The following is a 27,319-nucleotide window of genomic DNA, read 5'->3' as shown; positions in this document are numbered from 1 at the left end:
CCTCTGTAGGCTTCTTACATTTGCATTGAGGACCAGGAAGACTGTCTGTACAACGTGGAGAACCCTTTTGAAGACCTGCTTGATTTTTCCCTGGATGAGTGAAAAGATGACAAGCGGTGCTGCTGTAGAGTGCCGAGGGAACAGGCTGTCTCCATATTCGTCTTCATGGCGATGGAAATTAATGGCTTTCATCCATCTCTGTCGACGAAGGCAAACACTGTTCCCCATTTGCCGGAACCCTGTGTCGGCGACATCCAATGCCACTTTGATGGCATGATCTCACGCCACCTCCCCTTCATTGAAGAGAGAGAGGGCTTCCATCTTTGTATCGACGCTGCGGTTTAAAATCACCTTCTTCCCCATGGTTTCCATCCTTTTCCTTCCTAGCTGTCCGGAGGGACAGAAGAAGACGAGGACCGGTTCGCCGATCATTTCCTCGCAGCCGCTGATACCACCGAGTCCGGTGATTGTTGCAACCTCAGTGCGGAGCCCGGCGCCCTACATTTCTTTTCCAGCCTATCCTGCTTGAATGGAGCTGTGCAAGGGTTCTTCATGAGGGCCAGACCCTCTTCCCCAAACATCAACCAGAAAGGGCACCACCATGATAGTCTTCCTCTTGGCCTTGGGCCTTTGATACAAGAAACCCTCATTCCTGGTTTCCTTGGGCACCAGCTGGAATAGCTCAGAGGACCTGGCGATCATGGAGTGGAACAAGCCCACCTCATCCAGTGGAGAAACGCTATGTGGAACATACAAATGTGGCAATTCACTGTCCACTGCGACTATGCCTTCGTCATCATCCGTCGTTGTGGCCGCATCTGTTCCCGTACCCTTGTTTGGGTCTGCATGGGGAGTTGGGGCCAGACGTGGTGAAGGTTGATATGGGGGCGTGAAATGATGCTACCTTCTCTTTGTCGGAGGCTGATCTGGGACCTAGAGGACCACAGGTACCGGCGCCGGAGGTATCCTCATCTGGACCTCCAGTGGCCGATTATGAGTGTAGTGCCAAAAACCTCCCTTTTTACGCTATTTCCCATACATTCACAGCCTATGCTATCAATCACACAGCAGGGTGGCTGTCCTTTCAGGACAGCCAGCTGCCCAATCAGGACTGGTTTCACTCAGACATACCTACAAACAAAGGACAGGAAACATTTGGGACCCTCAGTTCCTGCCTTTGCGGACACACTGGAGCCTGGGAGGGCTTCAGAGCTGAAGCCTGCCAAAGGCAAAACACACAAAGGACTCAAACCTGCATCAATAGCATAAAAGCCCAGAAGAAACTAAAACAGAAAATGGCGGGGAAAAAACCCAGGAAAATTTTGAAAAATAGTCACCTATGGGTGCTGTACTGCAGCCGAGGTTTCAGTGTGCGGTAAAAATGCACACTGGTAGTAAAAATTAAACCACTGCCACCAGCCATTTAAAATAGGTTAGTGTAACAAAAAAGGTTACATGAGAAGTGGGGTAGACATTACTAAGTAACCCCCCCAACACAACACATAGGGGTAGTGTGTGCTGGCTGTTGGGGAGAATTCTCATAAATGTGCCAATTCCTCCCACAGAGCCCTCCAGCTCTTTTGCTAAACTTTGAGACTTTGAACTTTTCATTTCACTGTGTTTATTTCTTTTGATTATGGATTCTAACCAACTCCATAGGCATCATCTTTTTATTTGTGTCACACAGCACCTTCAGTGCAGTGACAAGGGGAAGCCTTTGAGGCTGTCCCAAGGTTTAAATACCTTCTCTGGGATAAACTACAGTTCCCCAGAGAAAGTAAAGTGAAATTGACTTTACTAGTCTTTTTAAATTCCTAGACCCAGCACACCCAATCTTACAATAGAGTGCTGGAGGAGTTACCTAGTATCCCCTATGTCTAGAAACTTATGTAGCAGGCAAATGCTACCCTTTCCTCTCGAAATGGCTGGTGGCAGTGGTTTTACAACAAACTTCCACCATTTTTCCCGACCGCGAACACCGATGGCGTTAAATCGTGGGAGCCATGTTTTTCAAGATGGCCCATGTTTTTCAAGATGGCGTCTGAGCCTTCTTTGTTTAAACGGGCCTCCGGTCATCTTTTTTCGCCATTCCTTTTTGGAAAGGTCCTTCTAGAGTTTTTTTCTGCGCTCCAAACCAGGTTTGGTACCTTTGTTCCTACGCCTTTGGCAGGCTTCAGGACTGAAGACCGCCTCTGGTGCCCGAGTGTCTGGGGTGGGCAGGAAGTGAGGGAGGTGCCCGAAACTCCCTGTGCTTAGTCTCCTAGGAGACCCAAATGCACTCTGGCGTGATTGGCTAGTTGACTGTCTGGCAAGGACAGCCACCCTGCTGGGCGGGTAGCAGCTAGGCTGGAATGAATGGGAGGAAACTGGATAAAAGGTGAGTCTCTTGGCTTGGAAGGCAGAGTCGACCACTGGAACGAAAGAACCGAAGGCGAGCTTGAAGAGGACGGCTGCTGCAACTCCTGGACTGTTGGTTTGCCCGGTGAAGCCCTGCTGCAGGTCCAAATCGCCAAGTTCATCTCGACAGAGAAGCCCTTCATGAACGACTTCTCCCTTTGAGTTGGCGGGACAAATCAACTCGGACCGTAAGCCACATGGATACAATTCTCGGAGCTGGTTGTATTTTCCTCAGAGTGCTGAAGGAAACCGAATAACCAGGGCGAGGGACACCAGTTTGTGTGCTTGACTATAGCTACCAGAATTGAAGATTTGCCATTTGCCAGCTTTTTGACCAGCCCCAGTGCAGTACAGGTGTCCCTGACGTCCTCCCTCTTGTCCCCACAACTGAGGCTCAGTAACAGGGAGATCTGCAGAAACTGCCAGGGACAGACATCTTCTGCTGCATCTTTTTCTTCATTGTAAGGTACTGTGAAAACCCGACTGAGAGAACTTACCTCTCACTGCGAAAGTGCTTGAAACTTTGGCAACTTGCAGGCTTAATCAGCTTGTGACCCAACACATGATTCTTTATTTTACAAACTACTTCTGAGAACTTTGGCAAAGACATTTCCGTTTAACAACCAGAACCGTTTTATCCTATACAAGACTTTAGCCCATTGACTTTGGCCTAACCTATTGCATTGAATTGACTCCTCTGGTGAACTCAAACTATTTGCACTGTCTAAGAATAATTGTACTCTTCTTTTTATTAACCTATGCCTTTTTGCTCCTACTTCAATTACTCTGAATGTCATTTTGCTCCTCCTTCAAAGTAGTTTAAATGCCCCAGAAACTGATAGTGTAAAGTACTGAAGTATATTTTTGTGTGATATAGATTGCATCATACTAGTGAATGTTTTATAACTGACTGAAATACATTAATAAGTGTTTTACCAAGAAAAATAGTTTATTTGATTACTTTTGATTGTAGACCTCTTTGTAACATCATTACAGCTCACAGTCCCCTCTTGAGATAAGCCTGGCTGCTCAGTTCGCTACCATAAATTGTGTAGTACAGACTTATACCAAAGGTTGGTTTTGCTTACACCTGTAGTCATAGTTGTGTCTAGTGGTCCCAAAGGGTACTGCATACAAACTTTGCCTAACACTGGCCCCACAAAGAGAAAATTAAGACTGGGATCATCTTACTATTCCTGGGAACGGTTGTTCTATCACGAAAATGTATTTAAACATTCAGAGAAGTCTAAGGGACATTTCAGTGGCACTGTAACTAAGGTGCTTTGTGTCACCATATAAAAATCAGATGCCTATGGAGTTTGTCAGATGAAGAAAGGGGCAATTCCTGGGGCCTGTACGGACCAGCAGGACCCAGGGCCTGAACCCCTACCGAGACAGCAGGTAAGCATGCACCAACATGCATTTACTCCCTCTGTCCCCACAGGCCACCCCCACCATCATCAGGCAACCCCAACTTCTCCAGTACTGGGGTGAGGACAGGTGCTCCGTGGTACAGTAAGTTGTTTTGTAAACATTTTATTCTCGCACCGCAGCGTGTGTATGGCCGCTCCCCCATGCATTGTAATGCTTTGTGTTCTGCTGTAATATTCCTTCTTCTAGGTTTACATTTGTAGACTGCTTTGTTCTTTTGTATATTGTTCCGTGTTCTGCTGTGCTCCACCCTCCTCTAGGTTCTCTTTTTAATGAATGCTCTGTTCCTGATGCCCTGGTAACCCGATTTGCTTACTGCCTTGTTTTCTGCCTGCTCTTCCATCTGAGCTCTTGTCTACTTAATCAATCGCCCATTACTGTCTTGTCCCTTTTTGTCTCATCTGCTTGGACCCCTCCTTGTGTCCTCCCCTAGTGCCCCTCCACGCCTCTTCCTCCGTCTCCTCTTCTCCCACCTACTCTATGGTGCTCTCCGTTTCTCCTATCTTTTCAACCCTGTTCTCCATCGACTATCCTGCTCTTCTCACTAAGCCTGGTAGGAAGAAATTCAAAAAGGATATCCTGGTCTCCAACCCAGGCCTCCCCATCACTCACTCCTATACCAGTGCTTCCTCCATACAGACCCTCACCAACCTCTTTGTTGTTCCCTCGCCAGACCTATGGACTCTTCATATGGTCTCTGCGCTCTCTCCTTTCTCTTCTTCTCCCATTAATGGTGGCACCCGTTGGGAGGCCCTCCTGGCCCCCCTCCTCTAAGGTCATCATTAATATTTACCTGAATGGCACCGTCTTGGTCCAAGGCCCTCCCTCCCTTCCTCTTCTGCCCCCCCTCGGGCTCCTTCTACACCTCCGCTGGGCGTATCTTTGATTTGTACCCCTCCCCGGAAGTCTTTCAAGGTTGGCAACCTTCTCCATATTGCCACTCTCAACTCTCGCTCAGCAGTCAAACACTCCTCTGACATCTGCTGCATCCTGGAAGAACTTCATCTCGATGTCCTCTGTCTCACTGAGACGTGGTTCATGGCAAGCTCTCTCACGAGCTTTGACACTCTGATCCCTGATGGCTACAAGATCCTCTCCGCGCTCAGATCCAACCGTTCCGGGTGGGGTGTAGCCTTGATCTTCCCAGAGTGAATTTCTGCCTCTGTCATTCCTATGCAGGCCGACTCCTTTTTCGAATGCCTTGTCCAGGGTCTCTCTCTCCTGGCCAGTCTCTTACTGTGGCTACTATCTATCGGCCACCTGGTCAGATAACCCTCCTTCCTCTCTGTGTGGGCAGGCCTCTCCTCCTCCCTCCTGGCCTTGACCACTGAACTCCTCCTTCTTCGAGACTAACAGTCACCTGGATGCTTCTCGTCCCTCCTCTGGACTCTATTGCGACCTCTGCAACGGACTCTCTTTCTATTCTCCCCTCTGGCCCGACTCACTCTGCAGGGCACACCCTGGATGTTCTGATCTCCTCAGATCCTCCCCCTCTCTATTCCCCTCTCCAATCCGCTCTCCTGGAGTGTTCACTTTCTCCTTTCCTCCCATCTCTCCCTCTTTACTACTCAGGCCAAGCCAACTCCAGCACTGCCACCTACCTTCTTGGTCAGCCGACCCATGAAGTGTGTGTCAGTTGAGGATTTCGCCACCACTTTCTCTCCCCCTACTCCTTCTCTGGCTGACTCACAGCACTTTCCATGCTCCTCTCTTCTATCTCCGATACCCTTGATGTTCTTGCCCCCGTCATGAGGATTCGCTTGAAGCCCAAAGCCAAGTGCTACTCCTGGTATGACTCTGACATCGTCACCCTTAAACGCAAGTGCAGGGTGGTTGAGAGGAAATGGCTGGCTTCTTGTGCATCCTCTGACAAACTGGCCTGTCGTCTGCTCCAAAGGATAAACCGCCTCTCTGTCAGCACTAAGAAGAGAGCCCACATCCAAGCCAGAGTCTCAACGGCATCCAACAACTCGGCCAAACTCTTTAAAATCTGCAAGGAACTGGACAATCCTGCTGCAGTCTCTACCTCTCCTGTCCCCTCCCAGGACCTCTGCACGGCCCTGCCTTCTCATTTCATCTCTAAAACCCAGTACATCCTGTCCACCCTCTCGTCCTCTCCTCAGTCTCCCTCTATTCTCTTCTCTACCTCCAGGCCCTCTGTGGCCACCTTTCCTCCCTCTTTCTCTTCCTTTCCTCTGTTCTCCCCTGACAAGGTTTCTAGACAAGTGTGATCTATGAAAATCTTGTCAAAACAGGTTCTTCCAAAACCATCAAGGACCACATTGACACCCTTGCTCCGACCCTGGCTGACTTCCTCAACCACTCCTTCACCACTGGATCCTTCCCTTTCCCCCTGAAGTAACGAGCTGGTGGCAGATCTCGTTCTTCGGCTGGGGCCTCCCTCTGGAACAGCCTCCCTGCCTCTCTGAAACTTGAGGAGAACCATCTCTGGTTCTGGAAGCACCTCAAGACCTTCCTCTTTGCTTCTGCCTTCTCTCCCCTGCTGATTTCCTGTCTGATACTGCACTCGTCACCTGGCTACCCTCCGATTTCGGGCTCAGGTCCCTGCCCACCCAGTTGCACACCCGCACTGCCTCCCGACAAACCTTGCACTTGGGTCTCTATCTGTAACTCTACAGTCCCCCTACCAGCACTTTTGGACACCTGCGGTCTGCACTTACCCTTGCACCTGCCACCTGCAGGCCCACTTCTTGTTATTGTTTTGATCCCATGTACAGCATTGCCCCCTCCTCTTTCCCATGGCAAAACCCCCACCCTGCCCTGCACTTGCGCGATCCTAATGTCACTTGGCCTAGTAAGATCGTTGTCTCTGTCCCCCCTCTGTTACCCCTTCCTTGCATCATCGTGCCTTGAAACACTTGTTTATAGCTGCTTTACAAATGCCAAATCAGATACATAAAATAGTAAAATACAAAAATCCTAGTCAGGAAAAACACACGAGCAAGTGAGGAAAAATGTTCCCACTCTGGTAGAAAAAGCCACAAGTCCCAAGTCCAGCAAAAGAGCTGGGGGGTCTAAGGTTGAGGGGATTTAGCACAGAAATGAAAATTCTATCTAACACAGATGCGCACACATGTTCTGCTAAGAGCACCAAAACTTCACTTTTAAAATACAGATCGGAGCAGTTTCGGAATACTGTAAATATAGTTAGGCAAGTGAATAAAAAGATAAGTAACCAATCATTAGAAAACAGACTGAAAATAAAGAAATTCGAGACACCATACAAAACATGGAAAGCACAGGTACTATTCTTATAAAGTCCTTACTGAGCTAGAAAAGAAGGGGCCTAGCGCCCTAGAGTCACAGGTCCCAAATGCAAGTCTTTTCAGGAGGCTAGGAAGTTGAACATGTGTTGGCTTGAGGCAACAGGGAGTCTGGAAGTGTTTCAAAGTATGTTCAATAAGACATTTCTTAACAGGCCTCCTCCCAATACAACCAATTTAGAAGAAGCCCAGGGGAGGATATCTGAACAGAACACAACCATTCAAGGCTAGGCATGGGAGAGGTGGCGTCAGGACTTCACTCCCATACAGCCCTATGGAGACCGGGAACAGGGCAAAACGGCTATGTTTACTCATCACCCCTGCACTCTGATTCACTCAGGGAGAACTGAACTAGTTCCTAATTCGCTGGGCCATCTAGATTCATGCCTTGGTGCAAAGATCACAGATGTCAGGTTTTTGGGTCCACCTATTTTGTGGTTCCGTGCTCCGATGGATTGGTTCCAAAAACTGGAGAGCTGGAAACCCAGGACACATTGAATACTGGACCACCCTTCCAAAATTGATCTCTGATGACTTTCAGGACAGGATGCAGGCAGCAAGCAGCAATGGCCAACTGAAGAAAACCATGGAATGTGACACTAGTGGTGGAAAAAAAAAACTAGTTCTGCAAAGCCCTTCTCCGCGGTGGAAAGCTGCAACGTCAGGGAAATGCACTTTTTCCTTAACCGCAGGATCTGCAGAGTCCCAAGGCTTAACTCGGAACGACAATCGGTGCAGTGAAGTAGCCCAGGGGTAAGTCTAGCTAGCCCACAGGAGGATCACAGGACTTTTCCAAGTACTTTCAATGGCTGGATCTTCAAACAGAGGTCCAGGGTGTTAGTTCCCACCAGTGCAGGGATCAAGGCATTGATGAAGGTCTTCAGGAGATGGTCGGAGAGTGCTTCACCGGGCGTGTGAACAATGTGCTGCTCGCTGGTCTTCAGTGGACTGCTCCCTTTCGTTCAGGTCTTGGCTCCAACTATTATCTAATGCTTATCTGGACTCCCCCTTTTATCCAGAATGCAGGCTGGAGTTCCCCTAACCCACCAATGGTAAGGGTCTGCACCATTTAAGCTTGACAGGTGCTGTACAATTGTGGACACCCCTGTTCACTGCATCTGCCCAGTAACGGACACATTTTGGCATGAATGTGGACTGGGACCAGACAGACCCAGCCCCCAAATCCACTGACACTCACAGACCGACCCTATGCCCATGAACACTGGAGCTTTCCTTGGGAAAGGGCTTACCATATATGAAAAATCGGTCACTATCGCAGGGAAGGAAAAAGGTTAAATACCAAGATTACCAAAGGACAGGCAATCTGGTGGCATGGCCATAGAACATATGGTGCTATACATGGCTTTAAGCGGTAAAATGCAAAACTACATTAGACTAACAAAAGAAAACTGTAAAAAAAAAAAAAAAGTATCTGCTGCCACCAGCCCATCCGGGACACATTATGAAAGGAACCATAAAGTTACCAAAAACAATGTTATAGAGACACACTGTGTCTACTGCACTTCACAAAAGGTGGTGTGTGCAGGGATAAATACAAGAATTTTAGTATGGAGAACACTTGCACTGATATTCATAGGAACTGATCAGTGACCAAAAAATAGATGAGCTTAGCGAGTGAGGCAGGTGAAGCAAAAAGGTCATCCAAAAGTCAGGAAATGTTTTAGACACTAGCAAGAGTTGATGGAGGAAAAACCATTAAAAAGATAAATCTTTCCAAACAAAGAGAAACAAACATGTTGCCCTAGAGCCAAGTGGGAAGAGGTGCTTGAGCAGCATTTAACTGAAGTAGAATGGTATGTTAATGTTAAAGGATATTTATACTGTGCACCATCACCACCGGAATGGTCCCCTGGTGCTCTGAAAAAGGGAAGGGGGGGTGAATCAGTGGGAATAAGCTGGAAAAGTGCAAGAGAGCAGTGATGTGCTGTTGGCGGCCTCAGCCCAGTGGTTCCGTTGGCTGGGCTTGGGGTGTTTTTCGGTCGGTCGACAGTCGTCGTGTTCTGTTGTGCAAGTCTATGTGTGGTTTGTTTTGTTGTTGCAGTGTAGTGAAGTTTGTGCAGATTGTTGTGTTGTAGGCGTGTGGTTGTGTTTGGTTAGAGTTTGAGAGGTGTATGCAGAGGGGAGCAATTGTTAGTGGATTGGTTAATTGGCATTGCTATCCTTGCAATTATGTCTAGGTGTGATGCACGCTATCATTTACTATTCCATCTCAGTATGGCACTTGCTAATCTTCAGTATCCTATCTAGATGTGAGGCAGGCTAGCGATCACGATCCTATCCAAGTGTGGCACTTGGTGACATTCCCAGTTTCATTTAAGTGTGGCGCATGCTAACATTCACATTTCTATCTAGATGCGACGCAGGTCAATCGTCACAGTTCTATCTAGGTGTGATAGTAGTTAACATTGGCAATTATGTTAGTATGCAATGACCAGCAACATTTACAGTCCAGCCATAAATGGATTTAGGCTGGTGATCATAAATCTAGTATGCATGGTGTAAGCAAATGCTAGTCTACGTTATGGGAAGGTAGAGTGGCAGGGGCTTTGAGTAGAGTTATTGCTGTACACCCCACCCATGCCACACTCACAGTTTTTGTTGGTGTATATTGAATGCTGGCTTCCTTGGCTTCCCTTGCCGACATCTTGGAGCCGCCAATGTAGGCACCTCAAACAAGTAGAATTTCACTGAATCAGGGGCACAGACAAATGCTCTACAAATTCCTGATTCAATCATACTACTCCCCAAACCGAAGAACAGGGTGGAATCCACCCCGTAAAACCCAGTGCTTGCTCCTTGTTGGAGCTAAATTAATTCCTTTATGTTAAATCAAAAAATATTTTTGGGCTTTCATTCAGTTGTTTTCTCATTCTTCTGTTAAGAAAAGTGTTACATGAACATATAAGTAGTTATCCAAAATTCAAATGTGTATGAGCTACTGCCAATGCATTTCGGTGCATAGCACCATCTTCAGGGCTTAGCTGGTGTCATTGGGCTATTTTCAACCTGGTAACGCCATGCATAACATCAGTTTATAAAAGCAATGCATATGAGATAATTTGTGTAAAAGCAAATTGCACAACAGAAAAAAAGTGGTGCCCACATCTTCTCCATACCTCAACCATACTACTCACCAGAGACACCCCACAAGCAAATGCCGTAGTTGATCGGTGTGCCAGATGCAAAAGCGAAAGATTTATGCACCTAGCTTGGGAATGTATGTGCATACATTACTTTTGGCGTGAGGCCAATAATAAGATGTCAAACATCATGGGGCGTAGTCTATAGCTAGACCTAAAATTCTGGTTGCTGGGCCTGTTAAAGAACAAAACCTTTCAAGAGACAAGGTTACTGAACATGACTTCCATTGAGGACAGGCGTTTTGTGGCAATGCACTATGGTGGCAAATCTGCACAAAATACAGAAAGCTGGACTAGAAATGTAGCCTATTGTCAGGACCCACTTCCATTTGGCGCAACCCCCGACTTGCTGCCATTGTCCAAAAGACATATGGGCTAAACAAAGGGCGTTCATTGCCAATGAAGCCACCACAACTGGGAACGAGCCCACGTGATTGAGCAGCCTCGCTGCACGGCCTACTTTTCCTGAACTGAGGTGCACCCAGGGAGCAGATATGTGGTTGAATGTATAAGAGTATGCATTTGCTTCCAAAAGCAGTACCATATTACCCCTGAAATACGCTGTGTCAATGCAGCCTATGTTTGTTGTGTGGGTCTATGAAGAGGAGGGCAGGGAAATGGCATGGCAATGTGTTTGCCTCTGCCTTACTGTTTCAATTTATCTTTGTTTAGTTATTCTAAGTTAAGTATGAAATAGAGAAAAATAATAAATTGCCTTACCGGTGGAACTTTTGTTGAAATGATGAAGCATGTTGTGGCTGAGTAAATTTTGCAATGGCTTTCCGTTGCTCAGGAAGCATCTGAAAACTCTGAAAAAGAAGTGTTATCTTATTTAATGATAAAAATAAAATCACATCCTTTAATTCCCCCCACTACTAAGCAAAATATTAAATGTTGGAACCCAATTTAAATCACTTATAGGTTCCAACCTCAACTTTTTTCCGTACTAGCCCAAAGCATTAGTAGGAAAAACGTTGCACTAGTTTGTTTCAGGTAGCACTAGTTGGCCACAGAAATATGGGAAAGTATTAATTACAACAAACAAATGTCCTGGGTGTAAAACAATGAATGACAAATATTTGTGATGCAGAAGTTATTTACTTTTTGACTGAAAAAAACACATCTAAAATCAGTAACTTTATGGCCACAATATATCAATGTTTAAGAAAATGAAAATATATGTTTTTTTGTTAATATTAAATCATCCATACTTACTGAATAATATGAAAATTGAAAATACAAGTTATGCACATGTTGGTTCAGATCTAATTATTAAAACAATATATATTTTAAAACAAAATTGAAGTCATCACCCAAAATGAATCCACACTAAAATCAATGAAAACTCTTGGGAAAGAAAAAGGGTAGTGACCTTTAACCAACTCTGCAGCATTCTTTCAAGCTTTGAAAACTTCCCAGTAGTGAGGTTGGGACTCGTATGTATGCATTTGCCCCAGCAATTACAAGGAAGTCAAATCAAGTAAGTTATTTATGTCATTTGATCCAGACAAATTGGATGGATAGTCTACGCCCCTCCCCAAGAGACCATTATTATTCACACTGTCTCGAAGGTGCGGTGGTGGGGTGCATGCAAACCTATGCAGGAAATTGATGCTGGAGAACTATAGTTTGAAATAACTTTTCTTCGAGAATAGGATATTCCATGGTTTCAAAGAATAGATTAAACTGAAGCCTACATAGAAACAGCAGACGGGGAGGCAGTGCTACAAAATACTAGTTCGTGGATCGAAATAAAGATTTGATGAGCAGGGGCTAAAAGTAGTTCTGGGTCTCGGGCTACGAATAGTGGGACAGGGCTACCTGTGGGAAATTAGGTGAGTAGTTAGCCTAAAGCTATGAGCAGGAGACACAAACTAACCTTTTCTCTCTCATATATATATTGCATATTGTCTTTTGAGGATCGAAAGGGGACGTCGTCATAGTCATGCCTGTAACACTATCCCTAACGTGACATGTAGAGTACCCAAAATCCCTCATGCACCGAGGTCCCTCCGTTTGTATTTTTTCAGCCGTAAGGGAGCCTTACGACTATCGTGAGTACAGAAGAGAGAAGAAGTAGTAAGATGTCTTGTTCCTTCCATCCAAGCAGGGAGGAAGGGTGGGCGCATGCAAATCCAAGCAGTTACAATCATCAGAAATGCTATTACGGTAAGTAATGCAGGTCTTCTGATGCTTGTGAATCTGCTTAGAATCACATGGTGTACATAGACTAGTGAGCAGTACCCGTAGTTGGTGGTGGGATGTGAGATGGAACAGTAGTAAAAAGATGTCTTAGTACTGCTTGTCCCAACTGAGAATTAGACCTAGATTGAGTGTCTAGCAAATAGTGTTTGGTAAAGGTGTGCACAGAACTCCAGGTTGCCGCTTTGCAAATGAGCTTGAGAGGAACATTTGCAATGAATGCTGTGGAAGCCCCAGTCCCTTGAGTAGAGTGTGCTCTAGGCTTGAAGGGCAGATCTCTCTTGGCAAGTGTGTAGCAGAGTGTGATGCAAATTGACAATGCACTTTGAGATGGCTGATTTAGAGACAGGATCCCTTCCTCTACCAGCCACCACTGAAACGGAAAACTGGTTCGTTTTCCTTAGTGGTCGAGTTCTTTCTAGATAGTACATGACTGCCCTGTGCACATCCAGTGTGTGTCGGCTTCTCTCTGCCACGTTAGTGGGGTTCTGGAAGAATGTGGGTAGTTCTATTGACTGGTTCACATGGAACCTAGCTTGCCTTGTGCATAGGTTCAAAGTAAGACCCCATAAGTCTGTTTAATACCACATTTAGGTCCCATCCGGGAACTAGGTTAGAAATAGGGGGATGAATTCTTTTAACCCCTTCCATGAAAGCTTTAATTACTGGGATCTTCTACCACAACATCTTTCACTGGGATGTGGTATAGGCTGAAAGTGCAGCTAAGTGAACCTTCAGGGAATAATAGACCTGAGTCTAGTAGGTGAGTCAGGTACAGTACAATATGAGAAGGAGAGCAGTCAATGGGATTGATGCTCTTGGAATTGCACCAGATGATGAAGCGTTTCCATTTACTGGAGTAGCAATGTCTGGTGTTAGGCTTTCTTGCTTCTCTAAGTATATCCATGCATCTCTGATAAAGTTGGAGATGCCCGAACTCTATGACCTCAGGAGACAGGCCGCTAATTTGAGAGTCTGCGGGCATGGATGAAGTGTTTGTACCTTGTCCTGAGATAGCATGTTATATGGGCAAGCTAGTTTCATCGGAGGAGAGACACCTCCATCAGATGGTAGAACCAGGGTTGGCAACATGCTCACTTTGGAAGCAAGACAACAGGAAGCAACACAGGTTCGATCCACAGGCCCGCGCTTGGAAACCTCTGGGTATTTAAGCACGTTATAAATACGCAACTAAGACAAAAAACAAAACAATTACTAAACTAATAAATAAACAATTCCTGTAACAGCGCCTCAATGCCCACGGGCTCTGTGAGCGCTTTAAAAATGCAAAATAAATAAAATAAATATCATGGTGACTGTTTCCTGGTGATCTTGTGCAGAATCTTGTTGAGTAGGGGAGTTGGGGTGCGGGGGGTTGAAAAGCGTAAACAAATGTCCCTGACCATGTTATCCAGAGACCATTCCCCTTGGAGCAGTTCTGCGGGTACCTGGAGGCGCAATCTGGGCATTGTGATTTCTCCAGAGTTGCGAACAATTCGATCTCTGGGAAGCCCCATACTGCGAAAATGTTGGAGACGATGTCTTGGTGTAGTCGCCATTCGTACTCTGTGGGTAGAGGGACGTTTCTGCTGAGCACGTCCCCCAGAAGATTGAGTTCCCCTGGAACGTGTTGAGACAGGTGTAACATCTTGTGTTCGAGAGCCCACTTCCAAATGTTCTGGGACAGTTTGGCTAGCTATGGAGAGTGTGTGGCCCCTTGTTTGTTCAGGTAATAAAAGGCTGTGGTGCTGTCCGCGAGGACCAGTACGGTCCTTCCCTGCAACTGCATCTGAAAAGCCTCCAGAGCCTTGAACACTGCTAACGGCTCCAACAGGTTTAAGTGGTTGGATGCTACTGCTGGGGATCAAACGCTGTGCGCAGCCCACCGAAGGAGGTGACCCCCCCCGACCACTTGAGAAATATGTCTGTAGCGCGAGTGGCTTCTGCTTCAGGGGTGGTAAAGGTGTTCCCCTTCAAGTGGTTTTCCCTTGACCACCACTGCAGAGAGGGAACGAGGGCTGCCAGACAACCACTAGATCGTTCCATTGTCCGCTGGCCTGACACCACGGTCGGCTGAGCCACTCTTGCATGGGGCGCATGTGCAAAACGTGCGTGAGGGACCAAATAAATGCAGGATGCCATCATTACTAACAGTCACATGGCTTTGCGTACTGTCACCTCTCAACGGGCTACGTATTGAGGGATTTGAAATTGCATGTTTTGAACACTCTTTTTGGAGGGGAAGACAAGGCCGTCTTCTGTCCGAATTAGGGCCCCCAGAAATTGCTGGACTTGGCTGGGGTCTAGGCTGGACTTCTTCTCATTAATGGAGAATCCCAGACAGAAGAGTAGGTCTATCGTCCTTTTGGGGTTTGATAGGCATGTTCCATATGAATCCCTGTTATGAGCCAGTCATCAAGGTAAGGATAAACTGGGATGGATTGCCTGTGCAGGTGAGCTGCTGCTACTGTCAACATCTTTGTAAATACTCTTGGGGATGAGGCAATGCCGAAAGGAAGGACCTTGAACTGATGGTGTTTGTTCTCTATTATGAACCTTAGGCATTCTGTGTGCCGCCAACATCGAAATATGAAAGTAGTATGATCCAAGATGGCCGTGATTGGGTGAGGACCTCGCGCCCAGGGCTCCCGACCTGCGGGCACCTGCAACACCGCCCGTATGAGAATTTGCCCTCCCAGGCATCCTGAGCAGGCCTCTGGCGCGGGGGCAACGACTGGTCCGTGGGGGATGGCCCTCACTCTTGGGAGCTGAGCTGCCGGGGCCGGCGTGAAGGACTTGGCGGATGGCGACCGCAGCCTCAGCTGGGCGATTGGAGGCGGGGCCCGGCGGCGGTCCCTGTGGGCCGGCACCAAAGACAACACAACAGCCTCCCCGAATCTGGGAGGTTTAACGGGCGGAGGCCACCTGGCGGCCCATCGAGGAGGGAGCGTGGTCGGCCCCAGGCCGCATCTGTGAGGAGGCACACCGGAGGGACTGTTACTGCTCCCGGGGCCGGAGGAGGAACGCGCCGTGACCCGGTGGGGGCTTGGGGGATTCCAGCTGCACTGGACTTTTCCCTATGCTATGTGGGTGTGCCCACCGGATGGGAGACGTCCCTTGATCCTCGGTCCTGGGGGAGCAGCGGCCCAGGTTCCCCTCACCCCCCTGTGGTCAAGTTGGGGCAGGGTGGCCCCTGGAGGGTCCGCAGAGCCTGGGAAGTGACGGTTGACCCTGAAGTGGGGGAGTCTCCCTGGGGTCCCCTGGGGCCCACCTGGACGGGGGGGGCTCTGCTGAGTGCCGGTTCACTACATTAAGCAGCAGGTTTGCCTCAGCGGATGGGCGCCCCCCCCGCACAATTCTACAAGTCCCCACATCGTGTCAGAAGGCCCACGCTTGCGTTGGACCCACTAGTTTCGAGGGGGTGACTGGCCATCTCTGCGCCACACACTCGGCCTGGAGAAATGTCCAGAAATAAGGGGAGCGAGACTCCAGTGCAAGGGAGAGGATCTAGGAAACCGTTACAAGGCACCCTCACAAAAATTTGGCCTAAAGACTTCCCAGGCACCCAAGAGGGGGCCCAAAGCACAGAGGATAAGGAAGCACCTGCCCCCCAAGATGATATGGATAGGCAGGTCTCCCAGGGGATGCTGTTACAGTTTATGGGCGAACTGGTGGAGAAGATCACAGCAGCAGGGCAAAAACAGATGGACAAGTTGCGGAAGCGCCTGACAGAGGGTCTAAGGGAAATCAAAAGAGACATTCACAAAGTGGAAGAGAGAGTGGACATTAATGAGCGGGCCATTTCAGAGTTGACTGAGGAGGCAAGGAAAGCTGACATCCTGCTTGAATGGCTGGCTGCGGCCACACAAAATCTGGAGTTGCAGGCGGAAGACCTGGAAAACAGGTCAAGAAGGGCTAACATCAGAGTCAAATCCTTGTCCAAGGACATTCCGGACCAGGAGTTGTCCCAAATATTAAAGCAGATATTCGCAGACCTGCTGAGTTTAGAATCGGACGCCGACATGCAATTCGATAGGGTCCACAGAGTGGGCCTGCGAAGGCTGGAGCTAGGCTCGAGGCTGTGTGATATGCTGGTGGCCTTCCACAATTACGCAATGAAGGAAAGGGTATTGGAAAAGGTGAGAAGGGCCACAAGCAATCAAGAGGAGGCGGATGGGCCCAGTTCTGTCCTTCCTGCGCTCGCAGCAAATTTGTTCTAGATGGGCCCACCTGTTCGGTGTGACCTTTCTTTGGCAAGGCACCCGCCACAAGATCATAACCTGCGACCAGGGATTGGCCGTGCTGGGCCTGGAGGATCAGATCTCTCCCCCATCTGCTGGGGCGGAAGCTCAGCCGATCGGACGCAAACCATGGGAATGGTCCACGATCAAGCCCAGGCACGTGAGGAGGGGAGATCGGGCCTCTGCGTCCAGAAAATCTAACACGGCCGGGGAAGGTCATCGGGGGGCCGATGGCCCTCCAACGAATCGTGAAGAATGGAAGTCTGGTGACTGGTTCAAACGCTAGCACGGGGAGGGCGCTAGCCAATGTTTAACTGTTTTTGTTTGTGGGCGGTTTACTAGAGGTTTATTAGAAGTTGTGTTGCCGGCAGGGAGGGGGGGAGGGATGAGTTCTTGGATTGGGATTGGGAAATCCTGCGTTGGGTGTTTCTGGGTTCGTTATGGAGTTCGGCTCTCGTATGGCCATCACGAGGGGGGCTTGGTGCCAGCCGGACTCGCCCGGAAGGGGGGAGGGGAGGGACAGGGGGAACTGGGGGGGAATAGGGGGTAGGGTGTTAGGGAGAATTCTCTTATAAGACTAATTTCCCAAACCTGGGGTTTGTTTTTTCCTCCCGCTAAGCGTGAGACTCTTACTCCCACTGATTTGAGGTATGTCTCTGACTATGTGTGTGCTTATGGGCTATGGGGTCCTTTACTCCATAGGGTATCATATATTTTTTATGTATGTGTTACACAGCACCCTCAGTGCAGTAACACAGGGGTGTCATAGTGTCATAGTGACCCCCAAGCATAGACTCCATAACCTGGGACTGACTACTGTCTCCCAGGGCATGTAAAGTCACCAGTGACTTTACTAGTCCTAAATTGTGAACAGAACCAGTACAAACCATCATATTGTGGAAGTACTGGAAGGGGTTAATTATATTGCCCCTGGGTCTGTTTTCAAGGGGGCACTGTCCAGTCCCCCCCTTGTCGAGTTTCTGGCTGGTGGCAGTGGTTACCACGCAAAATATTCCACCAGAATATTTCCTATGGGATTTAACCATTGATTTTAAACGCACCACTTTTTGGTGCAATGTTAAAGATACCGCCGGTTTATTTATTTATTAAATCCACGGTTGGGTCTTTTTGCCAGAACTCTTTTCTAAAATGGCGTTTGTGTCCGTCTCTGTAACTCTAACCAAGGTCGAGCCCTTTGTTCCACTTTTTGGCGGGCTTCTCCACAGAAGCCCTCCAAATCGTGCCACTCTGTCTGGGTTGCACAGGATGTGTGGGGAGGGGAATTGGCACCCTGGACTGCGTTACCTTAGCAACTCAAGTTGCACTCTATTCTGATTGGCCCAGTGGTGAGCTGCCCGGCTCACCACTTAGCATGTTTGAGTTGCAGCTAGGCTGTTGAATGGGGTTTTTTCTGCATAAAAGCAGGGCTTTTGGGACTGGAACTTCAGAAGTCGCCACAGGACCTAAGAAATCCGAAGAGGGAAGAAGCTGACACCATCTGCAATGACAACACCACTGGTGGAGCCCTGCTGCAATGACCTCACCACTTTCCTGGCGACAAGAGGAGATCTTCTGCTGGACGTCTTCTCCCTCTGAGCAGGTGGGATCAACCAGTTCGCCACTTCGCCTTCCAAAGACGTCTCTTGGTCGAGTCGCCCGTGCCAAGCACCCTGGAGACAGATAGCCGATCTTCACCACTTTGACCGGGAATAAAAGGAACACACCTTTTACCGACGAACTCCGCGGCTGGTCTCTTCCCTGGGCAGTGCAACGACTACAAGGTTCCTCATCAAAGAGATCTTCTCTTTCCCTGGTCGAATCCACGACTTGTATCCACTGCCAGGAACAACTACCGCCGCTGGAGCTTCCTCTCTCTTTAAGGTACTGTGTTCCACCTGGCCTCCCTTTCTGCGGATTGCTAAAGGTGACCCCTAAATCCTTGGCTTTACAACTGGTTTGGCTACAGACCTTCTAAATTTACTTCTCGAATCACACCATCCTCTTTTGAACACTCTGCAAAGACTTTTAGTGCATTTTAAACTGTGTGATCCTGGGAACATTTCGCTTTGCTCCATTTAAAGTGGGCCTGGCCTATGAACTTTGGCTCTACAGTATATACTGCCTTCACTGACTTGCTTTGGAGTGTTGGGAATAGTTTTATTTTCATACTCTGCCTTTTTCTCTCCCTTTAACCTAATTATTGGAGTGCCATCTAAGTTATGCACTCACCTCTGTTTTGACAAAAAGTGGTGTTTTAACTAAGACTTGTCTAGTAATTGCTAAGGGAGGTGTTTATACTTTATCTGACTGTGTTTTAATTTGCTTTTGATTTAGAGTGCTAGTGTGTTTTAAATAAATAATTATATACATTTGATACAAAGCTCTGGTCAGTGTGCTTGTTCCACTGAGTTTTTGGCCCTATTGTGTATACTCTACATACTGCCTTACTCTTCTTGAGAGAAGTCTGACTGCTCAGCCACAGCTACCAGGTAAATCTGGGTGGTACAGACTGCTACCAATTGGGTTTACTGCTTACTACTGTAGTCTTAATCTTTTTGCAGTGATCCCCAAGGGAACTGCACAGGATTCTGCCTAACACAACGTCCATGAACCGCGGCCCCATCTAGTGGGCAGTAGGCCGAGAGTGCTCAACATAGGGCGGATGTGTGGGGTGTCGAGGCCAGATGGTCACGGTCGATCAAAAGTTAATCCCACAAACTCCTCTTATGGCTAGCATGGATGCGTTGAAGTTCCTTTCATTAAATGTGAAGGCCTCTATTCCCAGGTTAAGAGGAAGAAGGTGGAGAGGTTTCTCGGGAGGGAACAGCCCCATGTCGTGTCTCTGCAGGAGACCCATATGCAGTCTAGCGACACCCACAGGATTAGGTTCCGGGGTTACTCTCGAGTGTTTCAGGCCACTCAAGCAAGCAAAATGGGGGGAGTCTTGGTTGTCCTAAAAGATGGGCTCGACCTGACCGTTAAGGACATGCAGAGGGATAACCAGGGTAGGTACTGAGCTGTAATATCCGAGGGGAAGGAGGGGGCCTTCACGGTGGCAACTCTCTATGCTCTCAATCAGGCTCAGGACACATTTATCCAGAATATTCTCACTCGCTTAGGCCAATATTCTGTTAATGGGAGACTTTAATATTGCCTGGGACCCTGCGAAGGATAGCGGTTTCTTGGGGAGAGGGAAATCGGGGGGGTGGGGGCGTCCGGGGACCTTGTGAAGAAGATACAAGAGCTAGCCTTGGCCGATGCTTGGAGGCAACTTTATGGTGATGTAGAGGGATATACCTTTTACTCGCACGTGCACAGGTCACACTCCCGTATAGATTATGTCTGGTTCTCCAAACCTCTAGTGGGAAGAGCCTTAGCTCTGGAGGTTGGGGCAATCTCCGTAGCAGACCACGCTCCTCTTACACTGACAGTAACTAGGCCAAAGGGACCCCCAGGGATCTGGAAGTGGGGGTACGCAGCCCCGTTGTTCAAAGACCCAATCCTGGTAAGGGAGGTAGAGGGCGAAGTGGCAGAATATATCCAACATAATGACTGGAATGACAATGCCCCTCATATCTGGTGGGATGGCCTCAAGGCCACAATTAGAGGGAGGATTATAGCAATCAAGGCGAGAAAAGAATGGGAGTTGAGACTGGAAGAACAGCTATTAGAAACTAGAATCAAAGAAGTTATGGCCCGTATGGGTGGTAAACCGTCAGCAGCTATTAAAAGGGAATATAGAGCAGTGAGAGGGCAGCTCAACCTTTTGCAAACCAAGGCGACCGAGCAGACACTCCTTAGGCTGCGGCAAAGGTACTATGTTAAAGGTAATAAGTCGGACGGCCTTCTGGCCAGAAAGCTAAGGAAGGAGGCAGGGGACAAGAGTATTCTAAAAACAAAGAAGGAGGGAGGGGTACTCTACACAAAGAATCCCGATATAGAGAGAATTTTGTAAATTCTACTCGGACCTCTATAGGTCGGGCGACCCCACTCCTGAGGACCAGGAGGCCTATTTACAGGGAGAAGACTGTCGACAGATTTTGCTGGATGAAAGGGAGGCGTTGGATGCGGCAATAACTGTTGCCGAAGTCAGAAGGGTAATTAATAATCTACCAACCAGCAAAGCCCCAGGTCCAGATGGGTTGTATTGGAATTTTACAAAACTCAAAGTAGTTTTCATTCCCATTCTTACCAAATTATTTAACCATATTGGCTCCACTGGGGTGCTCCCCAATTCAATGGATGAAGCAAAAGTCATCCTGATTCACAAGAAGGGCAAGGACCCAACCGATTGTGGATCTTAACGTCCAATAGCTTTGATCAATGTGGATGCCAAAATTCATACCAAAGTACTAGCTAATCGCCTTGAAGCAATTCTCCTCAAATTAATACATCATGACCAGTCAGGTTTTATTAGAGGAAGGCAAACATCCGATAATGTCAGAAGATTGACTCACCTGGTCGAGAAGACACAAAATAGGAACCTCCCGGCCCTCCTACTGGCGATCGACGCCGAGAAGGCTTTCGATCGAGTAGTGTGGGGGTTCCTGTTTGCCACCATGGTCAGAATGGGGTTTGGTCCGGGATTTATCTCTCGAATTAGGGAAAATTATCGAAACCCAACCATCCGGCTAGTAATAAATGGCCAAATCTCAGCCACTGCCGGGTGGAAAGGGGCACAAAACAGGGCTGTCCAATGTCACCTCTACTTTATGCCCTTCACCTTGAACCCTTCCTGGCGTCGGTTAAAGCTGCAGTTGATATAGAGCGTGTCCCATTTGCAGGTGAGGTTCACAATGTAACAGCCTTCGCCGACGACATGATTTTCTCATTAATCCACCCGATCACCTCTTTGTGGGCGGTGGCCAGGGAATTAGAAAGGTTTGGTCAAGTTGCAGGGCTAAAAATTAACTCCCACAAATCAGAAGTGTTCCCTCTCTCTCTGCCTTCTAGTATGGAGCAAGATCTTAAGAAGGCGCACGTCTATAGATGGACGGACACTTTGTTAAAGTACCTTGGAAAACACCTGACCTAAGGTCCCTAGGGGATCTATACAAGGCTAATTATCCTCCACTACTACAGAAGGTGAGGTCAAAATTGGTGGACTGGGGACCCCTGGAGATTTCGTGGTTGGGAAGAATTAACACCCTAAAAATGGTTATCTTGCCCCTGCTACTATATCATTTTTTGGCCCTCCCAATTCGGGTCCCTGCGACCTTCTTCAGGGCCATCCAGAGAATAACTAGTCTTTTCATCTGGAATTGTAAACGCCCCAGGGTGGCGGCCTCCCTCATGAAGGCTCTGCCGGAGCGAGGTGGTGTGGGGGAGCCAGACTTTAGAGTATGCTATCTGGCAGCACAGATCCGCGTTCTAAGAGACTGGCAAAGAAACGATAGAGGGAAAGTGTGGAGACCAATGGATAGGGCTGTGGTTGGGGGGAATCTAGAGGGCGTACTGTGGCTGCCGAAGCCTGATAGACCGCCCCAAATGTACTACAGTGATATAATTTCGACTATGGGTGAAGCTTGGGATTATGCAGTTAAAAGGACGCACATTACTACGTTCCCATCTCCGTACACTCCCATACATGGAAACCCTCAATTTACTCCAGCAATTACCAAATTGTGGGCTTTTGATCCTTGGTTTCAGGGGAGCTGCCGGATGGTGAGAGATATGTGGGCGGGTCCTGTGCTTAAGCAATTCGACCAGTGTAAGATGGACTTCGATCTGGGCGAGAGGCAGAGGTTCGCCTACTTCCAGATCAGGCACTGGGTCTCCCAGCCGTCTGTTAGGCAGGCAGGATCCCGCTCCCTCACCCCGTTCAAAAAGTACTTGGACACGGATACGGATGACAAGGGTATTGTGGCGAACTTCTATAAATGTATTAAACGAAGTGAAACCCTGCAGCCCTGGAAATATATGGTCAGCTAGGAGCAGGAAGTAGGGATGAGCATAGAACAGACGTCATGGGTTACTCTGCGGTCTCTGATCCCGAAACTTACAAGATCCATCCAACTCCGCGAGACGTGGCTGAAATTGATGTTGAAGAGGCACCTGACCCCAGTCAGGCTAAACAAAATATATCCTAATGCCTCGCGGTTATGTTGAAGGGGGTGCGGTGCAGTGGGCTCATATCTGGTGGGAGTGCCCAAAGTTAGATCACTTCTGGTCTCAGGTACAGCGGGCGGTCACCTGGTATTGGGGGTCAGGGTGGGACAGAATAGAGGGTGTGACTTATTAGGCCTTAATGGGACACTGACAACCCTTGCATCCAAGGCTGACCGTAAGCTATATGTGATAATGATGCTGTCGGCGGCTCTGGTCCTGGCCTGAAAATGGAAATCAAACGTGCCCCCTCAGGAACACGAATGGGTCGCTAAGCTCTGGTCGCTGGTGGCCGTGGAGTGGCTTACCTACTCCATCCAAGGAGAACATTTGCGGTTTGCTTCGGACTGGTCCAACTTACTGGCATACCTAACAGCGGGGACCCGCAGAGCCTGGTGCCCCGTAGATATGGAACTTCTGGATATAATACATTCTCAGGAGGAGTTGGATTTGTGAGATCTACCACAACTATCCGCCCAAGCAGCGGGTTGAGAACCTAGCATATGGACCCACCGGGGAACCCCACTGCTCCAACATGCAATATGTTTGCACATTCTGAGTCTTTGGTGATTACTTTATGGACGTTTTGGATCGGGGGGAAGGAGCAGGGAGGGAGAGCACGAGGGGGGGGGATTTCTAGGGTAAGAGACTTGTTGGCTTGTATCCTTGAAAACTGTTAATGAAAATGTATTTGAAAAAAAAAAGAAATATGAAAGTATGCATCTTTCATGCCCAATGTTGCCATGTAATTCCTCCTGTGTTAGTAGAGGGATTACCTCTTGCAGCGTTATCATTCAAAACTTTTGTGGTTTGACAAAGTCTAGCACAGGGCGCACGGTGAGATCCTTTTTGGGTACAAAGAAGTACATTGAATAAATACCCTTGTTTACCTGTAGAACAGGGTGAACTGATTGCGCCCTTTTCCTGCAGGATCTCAACCTCTTGCAGTAGGGTGTTCTGGTGTCAGACGCCTGGACTTTGGTGGTCTGAATCGAGGGGGCCAGCTGAATTAGATGCAATAACTGTGGGCGACGATCTTAAGCAACCACTGGTCTGATTGGAGGTCGGGAAGCCTCTAGGGGTGGCACTGCAACCCCTTCCTTTGCCACAGCGCTGTCCTCTAGGCGAATACTGGTTTGAGGCAGCTGACCCCTGTCCTGAGGACCATGTGTTGCCTGTTCCTTATTGGTTGTGTGGGGAACATGGGTATGATTGTTCGCGAAAGGAGCAGCAAGAACTCCCACCTCCCTGCTGAAAGGGCCTTTGAGTTATCTAGTTTACAGATTTCAAAGTCTCATGTTCTTTTTTCGCAGTTTCTAGTGCCTCATCGAAAGCTTTACCAAACAGGTTACATTCTTCCACCGGTTTGTTGATGAGAGATGCTTGTGTTTCTGGCTTGAACCCTGAGCCAAAAGGGTACCACGGGCAAGAGTCCTCCCTGCTGTCTCTGCAGCATCTGGGGTGTTCTTAAGGATATTATGATTTACCTACCTCCCCTCTGACACAACCGCGAGCAAATGTGAACGTACTGGTTCAGGACACTCCGGCAGGCCCTCCTGGAGCAGGTTCCACTGAACATCGCAATAGCTGGCCAACAGTGAGGAATAGGCTACCGCAGTAGTGACACGCTTTCCCGGGGCATACAGTCACTTGCAGTATTTGTCTGGCAGTGCCTCACCCATGGACAACGGTACCCCTGCTCTTTTTCTAGTTGTAGTGACCACGAGGGAATCTGAGGTGGCATGTCCCTGAATGTATAGAGGGCCAGTAGGGGAGGGGTGAAAAAGTTTCTCCACCCGTGGGTTCACAACCCTTGTTTGTGATGGCGTCAGCAAAGAAGAGGCAATACACTGTTTAATGGAGTTCAGTAAAGGTATAGCCTGACTTGCAGATGGCTTCTCCTTCAGAATATCCTCCACAAAGTCAGTGTCTTGCACTGCTTCTTGCGTGGCAATCTGAAAACGTTCGGCCACTTTATCAGAATGGCATTAAATGCCATCTGGTCATCTATGGCATCTGTTTAACAGGTGGAGATGTGTGAGGATCTATGCATATTGTGCCTGGATCTAGGGTATTGGTAGGTGACATCCATGGTAGGTTATCCACTGGTGGCTCATCCCCCCCCCCGCCCCCAGTCTGGGGCCTGATCAATGGGGTCCTCAAAGGGATTATCTTCCTGTAAAAAGGGGTCCTGTGGAACCTCTCCCTGATCTGTCAGGTCAAAACACCTCCTCATTAAGAGGGCAGGAGGTTCTCTGAAATTTAGACACAGTGGGGTAAAGGTCCTTTCCACTAGGCGTGTAAACCTTTCTGAAAAGTCCACGAATTTTGAAAGTCTATTCATACACCTCTCAAACCTATCTCTGGTCCAAAAGGAGCCAGAGGGGTCTAGAGAGGGGGGGGGGGGGCTCCCCTTTGTATCTACATGCTTAGACCATCAAGTTGCATCTGAAAGAGTCTTAGCTAGTGGCGGGGTCCCTCAGTATAGTCTTCCTGTCTTTCTCTGCATGTCGACGTGTCTTTCAACCTGTCTTTGGGCTTATTAGCCGCCGAAACAATCTTTGCGAGACTCATGCGGATGTTGGGTGTCTCTGGGATGGGTTTCGGCTGGTCTAGCGGCTTAGCCGTAGTTTTCAACGTTGCCGGAACCTTCTGCGTCAGCGAGCTCTTAGCAGGCGTCTTCACGGCATTATGAATTTTGGTGCCTACGCCCTGGTCAGTGGAGTGACCAGATGCATGCTGCTAACGCGGTTGCGGGGTGGGCTGCCGACACTGTGGATCGGCGGGTTCTGTCGAAGAACTCGGCATACCTGCTAGCATCTTTGATCCTCCCGACGAGTCCGTCGAGGCGGTGTCCGTCTAGAAAAAAGTAGACGCCCCCCTCGATCGTAAGGAAATGTACTTTGTTGGCCGAAGACCAACAGCCTCATGTGTTTTAGTATTAGAAGGGTGTAGCAAAAGCTTAACCACGGTGCAGCCATTTTAAGGTGACCAAAATCGCCATTTTGTTTTCTATCTCGTTTTCTCTAACGTTCCCTTTTGCTTCATGTAAAACTGCTTTGCTGAAATATTATTCTGCTTCACTGGTGCATAATGCAAGGCCGCGAGTGGCATTTTGAAACATAATGCAGTAACCCAGACAGAAATGCTCGGTCTCCTCCCGCACATATCCTTGGAGTGAGCAGCAAGGCATTCTAATCAGTACAGCAGGTGCCAGCCAGTCTCAGTAGCATAGTAGAAATGCTAGAGCGAGCATTAAATGACTTGAATTATGCTCTTCTTTGCTGCCCCCCTTTCCTAAGCCCGGTAGAGCTCTGGAGAGCAAGTTGACCCCCAGCACACAAATAGAAACTAGGAGATAGCAAGGCCTGGAATGTCTCTCTCCCCTACGAGCAGCTTGTTTGCGAAAACAGACGCACTGTGTTCCTTTAAACAAAGACTTGTGTCTGTGGGCTTACAAAATTGCAGACTGTTACTAAATGAATGTTTGAAGGTGTCATACTCGTCAACATTGTCAATCATCAGGCTTAGTTCAAAGGAAATGTATTAGGGGCGGTATAGAATGTGTTGCTACTGATTACAAGATGCTCATTCTGTATATATGTAACTGTTGTACGATCTCCGGGGCTCTTGCGTCCTCTGAGGTCTGGTAGATACACGTCGCGGGGCGTGAGACCAGATGGCCAACTGAGACTATTTGCTTTGCAATAAACCCTAGATTTTGGGAATAAAACCTTGTGTCTGACATATCAGCTCGTGTGTGGTGACTGTGCCTTGTTTCCATACGCGAAGGTCCCTCAGGGGCCTACAGGGGGGTTGTGTGTTTACCTTTGTGAGTAGTGGGTGCATCCCTGTTGCCGGGATGTACACTCCCCATAGCAGAGCCGTCGGTCTGCCTGCCGGGGACGGACAGCTTGGAGCGTGGTCGCTCCGAAGATAGGTCGATGGCATCCATGTCGGAGCCACGGCTGTCAATCAATTCCTCGGCGCCTGCGGCGTAGCTATTCCCGGCCTGCATCATGGCATAGGCCACCCACCCTTTAACTCAGCGCTCTTTAATCGTTTTAGGATGAAAGAGCCGACAAGACCGACAGGATGCCTCATGGTGATCTCGAGGGAGACACTTATTGCACCTCCGGTGCATGTCCTTCCAAGGGTATTAGCCTTTGCAAGAAGGGCAAAACTTAAAAAAGTGTCCTGTCCATAGCTCAGGTTCATAGCGACAGCAAAACCAAAGGGGAAAAGAGAGGGGAGAAGGAAATACATTCTTGAAAAGAAATAGAAACCCCAGACCCCACTCTCCCTACTGTATAGGCCGGCCAGAAGGCCCAGCCACACGGTCGACGGCGTTGACCAGAGCACCAGCTGTCGAAGTCTGGGGTTGTCTTCCACAGTCTTCGGCAGTGGCAGATAAGTAGTCGTCGATGAAGGGGATGAATATATATAAAAGATCGGAGGTTGTTGACAAAGATTTTAATTTGTAAGAGCTCTGCATAAG

At 48.4% G+C, this 27,319-nt stretch overlaps 1 protein-coding gene across 6 annotated transcripts in view; it reads right to left on the bottom strand.

Moving 5' to 3' along the window:
- RBM33 (RNA binding motif protein 33) overlaps positions 1 to 27,319 on the bottom strand; it is a 1,526,085-nt gene that overhangs the window by 66,904 nt on the left and 1,431,862 nt on the right. For 5 of the 6 annotated variants that reach the window (XR_011303310.1, XM_069647955.1, XM_069647953.1 and 2 more), the window contains one exon: positions 10,994 to 11,082. Coding sequence is in view for 4 of the 6 variants with exons in the window: in XM_069647955.1 (XP_069504056.1) it covers positions 10,994 to 11,082 (89 nt within the window). In the remaining 2 variants the exon portion in view is untranslated. Of the gene's footprint in view, positions 1 to 10,993; positions 11,083 to 27,319 lie in introns of those variants that run through there. The other variant, XR_011303311.1, reaches the window with a different exon arrangement.

This window comes from Ambystoma mexicanum, chromosome 2q (assembly GCF_040938575.1).
Source record: "Ambystoma mexicanum isolate Mex_15411 chromosome 2q, UKY_AmexF1_1, whole genome shotgun sequence".
Classification (NCBI taxonomy): Eukaryota; Metazoa; Chordata; class Amphibia; order Caudata; family Ambystomatidae; genus Ambystoma; species Ambystoma mexicanum.
The sequence above is the reverse complement of the archived record's forward strand: the minus strand, read 5'-3'. Positions and strand labels throughout refer to the sequence as shown.